The sequence below is a fragment of the Parus major genome, chromosome 3 (genome assembly GCF_001522545.3).
Source record: "Parus major isolate Abel chromosome 3, Parus_major1.1, whole genome shotgun sequence".
Lineage (NCBI taxonomy): Eukaryota > Metazoa > Chordata > Aves > Passeriformes > Paridae > Parus > Parus major.
In genome coordinates this window covers 111,419,718-111,431,832 of record NC_031770.1, presented here as the reverse complement: position 1 = coordinate 111,431,832, position 12,115 = coordinate 111,419,718, and the positions used below count along the sequence as shown (strand labels likewise).

Here is a 12,115-nt window from a genome sequence, read left to right as displayed (position 1 = left end):
GGCCGGGGGTTCCGATCTACCTAGCAACCATCCCAGCGCGCTCTGATTGGCTGAGCGGCGAAGAGAGGGCGGGGCGCGATGGCGCGGGAGGCGTGGTCACATGAGGGGCGTGGCCGGGCGCTGCCGCCGCCGCCACCCGAGGGGCGCGCGCGGGAGCGTGAGGGCGGCGGGAGCTGCGCAGGTAACGGGGACACGGCGGGGACATGGCGGGGACACGGCGGAGCCCTCAGGGGCTCGTTCTGCCCGCTCCGGGCACAGGCGGCGGCGGGGCTTGGCGGCCGTACAGCGGGGAGGCCCCGCAGCGCCCCGCGGCCGGCAGCGCAGCGCGGGGACGGGGGATGCCGGTTCTGCGCTCGGCGGGCGGGCCGGCGGAGGACGGAGGATGCCGGCCCTGAGCGCCGCGAACGGGCAGGATCCTCTCGCCGTGAGGTCGGGGATGCTGGCCAGGGCTCCCCGTGCCGTAGTGAGGTACGGCGGCCCCGGGGAGGGGATGGTGTAGCCTCACCGCCCCTCGCTGAGGGCTCGGAGATGCCGGAGCCTCACCGCCCTTCACTGAGGGCTCGGAGATGCTGGAGTCTCACCGCGCCTCGCTGAGGGCTCGGGGGATGCCGGAGCCTCACCGCCCTTCACTGAGGGCTCGGGGGGGGATGCCGGAGCCTCACCGCCCCTCGCTGAGGGCTCGGAGATGCCGGAGCTTCACCGCCCTTCACTGAGGGCTCGGAGATGCTGGAGTCTCACCGCGCCTCGCTGAGGGCTCGGGGGATGGTGGAGCCTCACCGCGCTTCGCTGAGGGCTCGGGGGATGCCGGAGTCTCACTGCTCCTCGCTGAGGGCTCGGAGATGCCGGAGTCTCACCGCCCCTCGCTGAGGGCTCGGGGGATGCCGGAGTCTCACCGCCTTTCACTGAGGGCTCGGGGGATGCCGGAGCCTCACCGCTCCTCGCTGAGGGCTCGGGGGATGCCGGAGTCTCAGCGCCCCTCGCAGATTCCCCCATCGGGGATACCGGAGTCTCAGCGCCCCTCGCAGATTCCCCCATCGGGGATACCGGAGTCTCAGCGCCCCTCGCAGATTCCCCCATCGGGGATACCGGAGTCTCAGCGCCCCTCGCAGATTCCCCCATCGGGAGATGCCGGCGCTGCCCGTGCGCTCCCCGGATCCCTCCGGGAAGGCGGTGCGGGTGTTCCGGGCGTGGATCCGCTGCTCCCTGCGCCTCGGCCGCGCGGCAGCGATGCCAGGGGATGCACTTGTTCCTTGTGCCTTTCCAAAAGGGATGCTGGCTCAGCCGGCAGCCTGCCTGCTTCCCGTGCCAGGGAACAGCAGGATTTCCCTCTCCAGGCCCTTCCCATGGATTCGGAGCTCGCAGGGAGGTGACAGACCTGTCCCTCCATATCTGCCCATGGTGCAGGAATTAGGTGAGCTTCAGAGTCCTCTCTGACCCAAACCATTCTGTGATTCCATAACAATCATGGAAAATCTCACCAGGGTTGTTTCTGCCTCTCCATCCTCCCTCTGCTCCTAATTGAAATAGGGGATGTGGGGGATTACGGTGCGGCTGCCCCTCAAGATGGAGTGGAACAGCGCTGGAGTTTCATTCCCACTGAGTAATTAATTAGAATGGAGTTGGGAGAATAATTTATTCTCCTGTTGTGCCTTCGTGTGGGTGGGAAAGGGCTGGGGAAATGCAATGAATGAGTTCATCTCCTTTCTCCAGGGTCAGAATTGGGTGGGGAATGGCTGAGAGGACATTTTCCTCTCCTCCAGGAGGAGTCTGGTTTGTTTTATCTCCCCATTTCTCTGGGACAGATAACTGGGAATTAATCCCAGATACTGGGATTAATGAGTTTTTTCTTTTTCCTCGTTGATCCCTTAGGGACTTTGAAATTTAGCTTCTGAAAAAAAAATTCCTTGTGGGAATCAACCCTTTCTCCTCATGATTTTCACTGCTTATAATAATTGTCTGTGCATGTCTTAATTAATCCTTCCCAGCAAGAATTGGATGTGCTTCTCCTGCTGATAAATACTGTAAAAATCCACAACCACACGAACAAACTCCTCCTTTTGCCTGCGTTTTATTTCCAATGCTTGTGGTGAGAGGGGAGGCCTCCCCTCCTCTTTTTATCCCTGGTGTCATCAAAAGTGTTTTGTTTTTATATACATACAAAAATAACCACAAAATCTCCTATGCAGAGGCTTAACAAAGAGTGCACAAACTGGATCTGTGGTGAGGAACTCTCCTGACACTGAGGGTTGCTTATTACAGCACTCGTCTGTCTGCACCAATTAATGGATCATCCATAGGCTGGTTTGCAAAACCTGGAGCTCCTTTCGCAATGGAATCCTTCTCTTTTCTGCTTCATTTCACCTGGAATTATTTCAGTTTTCCCAGGTTGTCTGTTTTGATGTGCTTTCCCACCTCCTGTTATATACATTCTTAATTTTCTTTATGATACTCTAATTATTATCTTCAACGTGAAATGGAAAAGTCCCAAAGGGACACCATGAAATTTTTTTCTGCTTTTTGCATAGTTAAAACTTTTTTTTTTTTCTTTTTTTTTTTTGGTGGCTCGTTGAATCTTTGTTTTTTGCATGTTTTCTTCAGCTTGAGGCTGTGGGGAAGGCGGAGGAGGGGTGGATGTGTTTGGATCCTGCTGTTTTGTGTGTCAATAATATGATTTCTATGGAGCATTCTTGGACTTTTTCCCCAAAACTCCACATCCTCACCTGGATTTGCCCAATTTTTGTGGTGCAGACTTTAACTGATGTGGGCACAGCTCATCTTAGGTTGCTTCTGAACCCTTTTTTATGAAGGTTTTTTTACAGATCACTGCAATTATGCCTCAATTACAGTGAAAACCTCGCTCATCCACACTGCAGGGGGACCTCACTCAAACTGAGGAATAAAATCCTTTGGGGATGGTTTAGGAGAAACAAACAAACAAAAAAATTGTGAATCCAGAGTTCTGGAGATGCCAACAAACTCAAAAAGCTTTTTTTTTTTCCCCTGAGTTTTGAGGAAGTGTTATTAAAATGTTAAACCCAAGGGAATGGATTCCAGGGGGGATTGAGCACCTTGTCCAACATGGGATCACAGACTGGTTTGGGTTGGAAGGGACCATTTATTTATCCAATTATCCAATATTATCCAATCTTTCTGCCAGGGAACTTCACAAAACTGAGCAGGGATTGGTTTTATCTGATTTGTGACCTCCTGCTCAGGAGGTGGGGATGTGCAGGAAGGTCCAGGGCTGCTGATGCTGCCTGGCAGATGGGGCAGTTCAGCTCCTTGTCTCTTTCCAGAGCCGCCAAATTATGGAAAAATCAATCTGAGAAATGACATTTCTTAAATCAGAGCTTTTCCAGCTCTTATCATCTGGAAATGGACCTAAAATCAGCTGGGGTTACATGGAAAATGTGTTAAATATTGTTAAATATTTCTAAACCCAGTGTGTTGACTCTTCACAGCATCATTTCCTTCAGAACACAACATTTGAGGTTTGAGCTGTGTTGCTTCTCCCACCTCAGGTGTGTAGGTAGCTCTCTTTTTCCCTTTTTTATTTTTATTTTTGCTCATGTTTTGTTTTTCCTGACTCTGGAACTTTTCCTATTTCTATTTTTTCCCCTTATTTTCACTGCTGCCTCAGCCATGGCTTCCCTGCCAATCCCTGTGAGAGGGAGAAGCAGCCTGTGACAGCAAAGTTGCCAATAAACTGAATTTAACCTGGTTATCTTTAGCAAGCTTGGGGTTCTTTTTTATTTTTTTCTCCCCCCTTTTTGAATGTTTGTTTTTAACCAGCCTGTCTCCAAAAATCTCCAGCCAAACCCTTTCCCCTCTCACAGAGGAGCCCAGAATTGTTTAGGTTGGAAGGAACCTCTGGAAATTATCCAGCCCAACCCACAAAGGCTTTGAAATCTTAATTTTTCTGACCATAAGATGGGCCTGTGTAAATAAAAATGTACATAACACATCTGGTAATTAAATTCTTCCTATCTCTCACCATTGGCAGAAAGGAAAAGTTTTTCTGAGGAAAAGCTCCCTTCTCTCAAGATTGGGGAATCTGTTCAGATTCGTGGCTGCCTGCTTTTGGGAATATTGATGGAATATTTGGGGTTTTCTAAATTTCCTTTCTTAAATGATAATTCACTTTAAAGCAGCTGGTTAGAGACTGGATTTTGCAAATTTTACCATTGTAAGACAAAATTGTTATGAAAAACGTGCTGTTTCGTACTCTGAGGGCTCTGTGGACTTTTCCCACCTCCAATTTCAGAGTTTGAAATGGATGAGCACAACCATTGTGCTGAGAAAACCCAGGTCCAGCCCTGAAGAGCGAATTCTATTTAAATTGGCTCCACAGGGAGAGCAGAACTGGCAGGGCAACCCTAAAATTTCCCTTTTTGGGGAAAAGGGGTGGCCAAAACACATTTTCTGGCTTCCCCTCAGCTGCTGGGGTGGTTCCTGGAGCAATTAAAATGGGTTTGGGACAACAACAACAACAAAAAAAAGCAGATTAAAATGCCATCCTTGAGCCCAGGTAGCCAAACCTCCCTGGGCAGGCCAGTGGCGAGCTGGGACTTGTGGGGTTGGTGGTGCTGGTGAATGTTTTTTTTTGTTTTTGTTTTATAATTATTCCTCAGGAGCTCTGAGACCGTGCAGGGAAGGAGATGCTATCGGTGTGAGTGAGTCACAAACAGCCTGCTTTCAGTGTGGCCAAGCGAAATATTTCTAAAAACATTCTGTCACAACCAGTACCATCCCCACATTTTCACCATTTTTGGGTGCTTTTCTTCCATTCAATTCCTCCATTTTCCATCCAGTTCTTCCCTTCCATTCTTCCATCAGATTCTTCCATTCAGTTCCTCCATTTTCTGTTCATTTCCTCCAGAAATTTTAAAAAAATCAGGATTAAAACTCGCAGGAGGAACTTTGTAGCCTTGCACAGGAGAACTTCAAGCGGTTTTGTCTGCCAGCTTAGGAATCTGAGAGGTGAAATATTTCAATATTTCAATATTTCCCTGGATGACAAGGCTTTTTAACATGTTCTGTCTGTTGTGCTTTGTGCTCCAGGTTTTCCAGGAAAATAAAGAAGGAATCAGGAAGCCCCTGGAGCGCTGCCCCGTCACCATGGGGTCGGTGGTGTGGGAATGTGGCTGAAATTGTGATATTTAATTCCTACCATGGAGGACTGAGAAAAAAAGGGGGGAAAAAAAAGGGGAAGATTTCTCTCCCATCTGTCTGGACTGAGCCAAGGATGTTGAACACACAAACTCTTCCAGCTGGGAAGAGGAACCTGAAGCAAGGCCTGGGAATATTCCTGTGAAAATCGCGCGGAGCTGGAAGATGAGCCGGCCCCGTTGGCGGGGTGGAAGGATGGCTTTGGGCTGGCTGCTGCGTTCCCTGTGGATTTTGGGGGTCTGGCTGGCCCCCACAGGAGGGCACAGCCTGTTCTCCTGCGAGCCCATCATCCTCAGGATGTGCCAGGACCTGCCCTACAACACCACCTTCATGCCCAACCTCCTCAACCACTACGACCAGCAAACAGCAGCTCTGGCTATGGAGGTAAACCCTTTTCTTTTCATTCTTTATTTCACAAATGCATCTTTATCTACTTAATTTCTGCCTTTAGTTCACCAGCAGTTCATGAGTTTTCATGGGGGGAAAAAAAAAATTATCAAGGTATTGAATAATTCAGATATAACCCCAAATGCCATATTCTAAATAGTCAAAATATTCCATGACTACAGATTCTGCCTAATTTAATATCACTGAGTGAGAAATGCTCTGGGTGTGTTTGTTGTTTTAAATACCTCAAGTCTGATTTATACAGGACTTTTTCAGTCTATTTTCCATCCTAGCCAAGGAGTTTCCTCACTTGGTATTCTGTGATAAGACTAAAATGAATGGAAATTCAGAATATTAATCAAGTTCTTGCTCTCAACCTGCTCAAAATTCCGTGAGGGATTTGTGCAGATTTGGTTTATTTGTATTTTTTAAAGTGCTTGGGAACCCCTGGGGGTAAATCTGTGAGAAATGAAAGAATGATGCTGTGTTTTCATCTTGAAATGTTCTTCCTGACAGCACAGAAACTGAATTTCACTGTTCTTGTTAAATAATACAAAGCTTTGGCTTGGTGTGGTTTGTCTGTGGAAGAGTTTGGGGATTAAATGTGGTGGATTTTTTAAAATTGAGGTCCTTCCCCTGAAATTTTCTCTTTGGAGGAGCTGTGGGCTTGGATTGCAGTGGCTCCTTTGGGTGGGTCTGCAGATTCCGATTATCCTGAACACGGAGCAAAAGGATTTTACTGTAAAACAGAGCAAAAGGAGTTAATTTTGTTGCAGAATTGGTTCTGGAAAATTCTGAGGCACAGAATTTCCCAGAGAAGCTGTGGCTGCACCTGGGAAGTGTCCAAGGAGTGCTCTGGGATCCTGGAAAATGTCGGGGTTGAAATGGGAATGGGATTTAAGGATCCTTCCCACCCAAACCATGCTGGAATTTAAAAATTTCATTTATTTATCCTCTATCAACCTATTTTAAACCATTTTTCTACTGATTTCCTTCAACCCCCTCTTGGACTGTGGTGTACTTAAAACCCTCCTGAGGTTTTGGAAGGCTCAGTTTTATCCCCCAGGCTTTTCCTCTCCAACAGGAATCATTCCAGCTTTTCCCCTGCAGTGTCCTTCTCCAAGTGCTGCCCTTCCTTCCTTGCAGTTTCGCTGCTTCATTCCTGGGATAATTTGAATTCCCTTCCCCTCTCCCTGTTTTTTTCCAAGCCTTATCCTTGTCCAGGGCACATCACCCAGGGTGTGGACACCATTTATTATTAAAATCCCACTTTTTTCCCTGGCCAACAATCCTGCTCATTTTTCAGCCTTTTTGTTGTGCCTTAAACCTTTCAGAGAACTGTCAGAAACATCATTTTTACTCAAAAACCATTTGCTAGAAGCAGAGGAATAATTCCCTGGAGCCCCAGCCTGAGGCAGAACAATCCCGGTGCAATTATCCCGATTTTTGTGGAAGCTTTCTGCCGCAGAGAGGGGAAGAGAGGAGGACTGAGCGTTGCAAAAACTCGAGTTAAAAGCAGAAATTACCCTGCAGGAAATGCTGCAATTCACACCAAAGCCATTTTTAGGCTTAGCACGGGGTGGGTGGGTGGCGTGGGTGTGTTTAACACTCCCTTTTTGCCAATAAAATCAGCATTTAAGGCGGTAATTCCAGTCTGGGGTTGGATTATGGGCCACTTCTGAGAAAAGGTGAATGCTGTCGGGAAAGCAAAGCTTTGTCAGGATTAAATTCTCTCCCACTTCAGAGTTTTGAGCAGCAAAAAGGCTGAAAATCCACATCTTTTCATAAATATATTCCCATTCCTTGTATTAACTTAGATTACACTTTAATATACACTTAAGAAGAGGGATTTTTTTATTATTATTTGGCTTTTTAGGCGTTACTTAATGACTCAGTTGTTGTGGAGCACTCAAATGCTGGAGGCTGTTAAATGTTGCATTGTGGCATTTTTTGGGAACATCTCTGGTCCCTGAGCCCCCTCCCTGGTTGCTGTGAACATAAAATAAAATAACAACAGAATCAGGGTGATTCATTTTGTGTACTGGAGGGAAGGCCTTGTAAATCTCTCCTTTCCAAAAGCTCTTTTTCACAGCAGTTCCTGATTAAAAAACAACCAAAAAACCAAGAAAAAACTCAGCTGGTTTGTACTGGAAGGGTGGAATAAAACAAAGAGTGGAGGTGAAGCAAAAATGAGAATTATTGTAGCTCTTGTCTTGCCATCAATAAATCTGGTGGGCTTCTCTTCCAATACTGCTGATTGCTTAAAAACTTGTTATTTCTTGAAATAAATCAGCCAAGATACCTTTTTGAGACTTTAAGTGGGATAAAGGAGACATTAAAGCTCATCCTGGACAATCCCAGGTTGCTCCAGCCTGGCCTTGAACACTTTCAGGGATGGGGCAGCCGCAGATTCTCTGGGAATTCTCTCCCCACCATCCCAGGGAAGGATTTTTTTTTCCCAACAACCCCTCTGAATCTCCATCCTTTCAGCCTTAAATGTGGAATATTCCATCAAGGTCCCTCAGTGCCCCCCCTGGCCCCTGCTGGAATCAGCTTCTGCTCCTTGATTCACTCCTGGGAAAGAGAATTCCTTCAGCTTTGTGTTTTAATCTGGGAAAACTGGAGAGAGGGCTGCTGCATCCAGGGGTTTGGAGCATTATTTCATTCCCAAATATCCCTGAAGGATTTGGTGCTTTGGGCAGAGGACAAACACCAATCCAACCTGACTGAAATGAGAATTATTTTGCTTCTGCTGCAAAAAATTCTTGCTCTGCTGTTCTAGAAGCAGCAATAAACGAGTGGTGACTCCCCAGTGAGGAGGTGATGGTGGCTGGGGCAGGAATTTCTGGGATGAGCTGTCCAGAGCTGGGAGCTGTCCAGGGATGATCGCTCCTCCTTCCCTGTGCTGCTGTCACACCCAGCGTGCTCCGAGGTGTTTTATTTGCTGTAACCTGCTGACAGGCTGATTTTGGGCAATATCCAACAGGAATAGCTGTTTTTTAGCAGTGCTGGTGAAACTTCCAGATATTCCTGAGGATGCGGCAGCATCGGGATGGCGCTGCTCCCACGGCTCCGTGTGATCCATAAATCCTGGGCTGGTGGAGAAGTCAAATTACCCTTCTCCCCCACAGGGACCTGACCTCGTTTTCCCTTCTCTTTGGGTTATTATTGCTCCAAAGAATTATCTTCTGTCCCTTTCCCACTTAAAATTTCCTTCAGCCTTGAAGGATTTGCCGAGGCGTGCGAGCAGCGGGGTTTATCTGCCTTAAGGCAGTTTTTGTGGGCAAACATTTTGATCAGAAAACCTGGAATTTGGTGGCTTGGTGGAGCCTGTGGCCATTCAGCTTTTGTCACTGATGAAGAAAAGCAGTTTAATTTGATGATTGCCTAAGTTTTTTGAATTAAATAAGCTGTCGCCGCTTCTTTCTGCTCACCCTGATTTTTATGGGAGTGATGGTGGGGATCAAAGAGGCTTTAAAGAACAGGGTCCAGACACGGCTGAGGGCTGAATCTGAGTTTCCTTTTGGGATTAAACTGGAGGTCAAAGGCTCTAAAAAGGAGCTGATGCAGTCACCATATGGCCAGGGAGATAATGGCTCTTCCTCATTCCCATTTTCCCTATAAAAAGAGAGCAGCAATTGGGACTCAGGGATGCAGTGGGGTTGGCCAGGAGAGATGGAAGAGGGGGAAACAGAGGGGTTGGATTATCCTGAAGTTGATTTGGGGTTTGCAGAGTGAGGGAAGAAGGTGGGAAGAGCAAGGCAGAGGTGTCTACTCATGTGCTGATCCCAGCAGGCAATCAGGGCATTGATATAAATAAACCCTCCCAGTCAGGATTTTTGGAATATTTAGAAGTTAATTTGCCACGGAATATCCCACTACAGACGTGAGGACATCTGGTTTTTCATACCCTAGCTCAGATTCAGTGGTTTCTTCCCTGTTTTGGTGCTCACAGAGGACAATTCCACCAACCTCCCACAGAGCTGCAAAGTCGGTGTGCCCTTGCCTGCCCTATTTTTGTCACCTTTGGAATCTTAATCCCTTTTTTCCACCTTTTTTTTTAATTAAAAAAGAACCAGAATGTGTTTAAAATGTCATAACAGAAGGCATAGCTATATTTACTCCCAGCCCAGCCTCAACATCTGGGATAAGAGGAATTTTTCCAGCAGAGGTTGGTCAGGTATTTAAGCAGCTCATCACCTTATCCCAAATTTCACACTTCTCCTTGGCTTTCTGTGTTCCTCAGCTCCTCCTCCCAAGCTCCTGGAAGCTCAGGCACATAAAGCTAATGGAAAAGTGGGTTTTAATCAGCTGCTGTTTCGTAAGCACCCTGATCTTAGGCACTAATTTGCTGCAAGGATTAATTTTCTCGTTAGCGCGTACGACTGCGATCCCCTCAGAACAATGGAGATCACAGGGATGAGAGCGGTGCTCCAGCTGATTAAAACCTTCCATTTCATTAATTTTATATTCTCTTATCACCAGCTGGAATTTCTTTACCTTGCAAACAGCCACGTGAAGCTTTTAGATTTGTTGGATTGCTGAAGCAAAGCTGGAATGGCAGAGGTGAGGGCAGAGCCGGGGAATTCCTGATAATGTCCTTGGGAATTCCTGCTCTGGGAATACCTGGGGCTGGTCTGTTTGAAATGCAGCAGCCTCTGGTTCAGGCTTGATCTGCAAAGTGTCAGGCAAAGGTGAAATCCTTGGTGGGAAAGAACAACCTGGGAAGAACCAGAGCTGTTACATCCCCCAGCGGGTTTTGTACAAAAATGAGCGTGATCTGACAATTTTATAAAATGAGCTTGGAGCCTTGGATGGGCTCGTGTTAGAGCTGGGAAATTTTCCTTTTCACAGGAAAATCCAGCAGGCTCTGAGATAATTGGAGTGAATATTGCAAATTCCAAGAGCAGAGAATAATTCTGATTGTTTGGAGAGGAAGAGCGGCCACGGGAGGTGATAATTTGCATTCAGATAAAACATTTATGTTTTATTTTATTTTTATTTATATTTTATTTCATGGACCTGCTCTGAGGTTGGTGAAGGCTGGAGGAAGAAAGGGAAGAAGCTTTGGCTGGGAATTTTTGGAAGCAGTTAATCCAGATCGAGTCATGTCCAGGAATAAATTTTTGGAATTTTGGGCTGCTGCTGCTGTGTGCAGTGATTTGTGTTTGGGGGATGTGGTAATTCCCAAAGTTAGCAGGACACAGGGAATGGCTTCCCACAAGGCAGGGTTGGATGGGATATTGGGAAGAAATTCCTCCCTGTGAGGGTGGCAAGGCCTTGGAATGGAATTCCCAGAGAAGCTGTGGCTGCCCCTGGATCCCTGGAAGTGTCCAAAGCCAGGCTGGAGCCACCTGGGCTAGCCAGAGGTGTCCCTGTCTGCCATTTCCAGGAGGAATGGATCCTTCCCAAATGGAACAATCTCGTGGAGCACTCTCTGAACCTAAAATAATGTAAAAATTCCTATCCCTGCGCTCCAAGAAACCAGGGAGGGGCCCCCCAGGGCTGAGCTTCGCAGGGCAACCTGAAAGGACCAGCACCAAAAAGAGATTTCCTCCTAGATCGAGCACAGAGCACACAAGGGATCAAACTCCTGCCTGGAGACCACCAGTGCCCAAATATCAAAACAAAATCACAGGTGTGAGAAAACCTGGATTTTTTTTTTCCACCACCTAACACATGTTCCCCAAAGAGTAATTCAAGAAACACCAATCTTTTAATTTTTCATGTTTGTTAACGAGAACAAGATGCCACGTGGGGATTTTTAAAATGCTGGCTGTGGCAGTGAGGGGAAAAATGATGGGAATAAAGGTTTTTTGGGGGGGGTTTGTTAAAATGAAAAACCAGTGCTTGCACACCCAGAGCTGAACTCTATCACCACGTTCATATTTGCTCAAATCCAACATAAATTCCTAGAGCGGAAACGGGAGAACAAATTTAAGCTTTAATGGCTCAGTGCAAACATAGGGGGTAAAAAAAAAAAATTAAAAAAAATATTACTTTTATGTAAAGATTCAGTTGAAAGTCAGCACTGCACATCTTAATCAAGATGTATTCCCAGGGGGATGTTTTTGGGGTCAGGGAGGCAGATGGCTGAGCCTCGTGGCTCAATCTGCAGCAGCTGGTGGAGCCTTAAGGAGGAATTATTAGGAAAGGTGGAACACACACGGATTTATTTGGAATGGTTAAACACAGAGCACTGCACAAGTCAGATGGAGCTTGGAAAATGTGAATTTAGGTGCCAGAGAATGCTGGAGAATTTTGGGAATATTTGTTTTGTTTTTACCACTCTCACCTATTACGAGGTCACAGATATTCCTTTCCGTCTTTGCGTGATTTTTGTGCAAAAAACAGGCAATAAATAATGTTTGGCTGCTTAAAAGCAGGGTGGCTTGGCTGGGATGTGCTTTTTGGGTTGGAAATTGGCTTTTCCCTGCTTTTTCTGGTGCGTGGTGGTGGTTCCAGTTATAGGATAGATGGATCCGGTGAGAAAACCACACCAGAGTGAGAAGACAAGGAATAAATCTGCAATAACTGTCAGAAATATCTTGCTGGCATG

At 46.9% G+C, this 12,115-nt stretch overlaps 1 protein-coding gene across 1 annotated transcript in view; it reads left to right on the top strand.

The window, feature by feature from the left end:
- Positions 1–104: 104 nt before the first annotated feature.
- FZD3 (frizzled class receptor 3) overlaps positions 105–12,115 on the top strand; it is a 47,273-nt gene continuing 35,262 nt past the window's right edge. The window contains exons 1-2 of the mRNA XM_015623106.1: positions 105–181; positions 5,062–5,553. Coding sequence (XP_015478592.1) covers positions 5,335–5,553 — 219 coding nt within the window. The 5' untranslated portion in view covers positions 105–181; positions 5,062–5,334. The remainder of the gene's footprint in view (positions 182–5,061; positions 5,554–12,115) is intronic.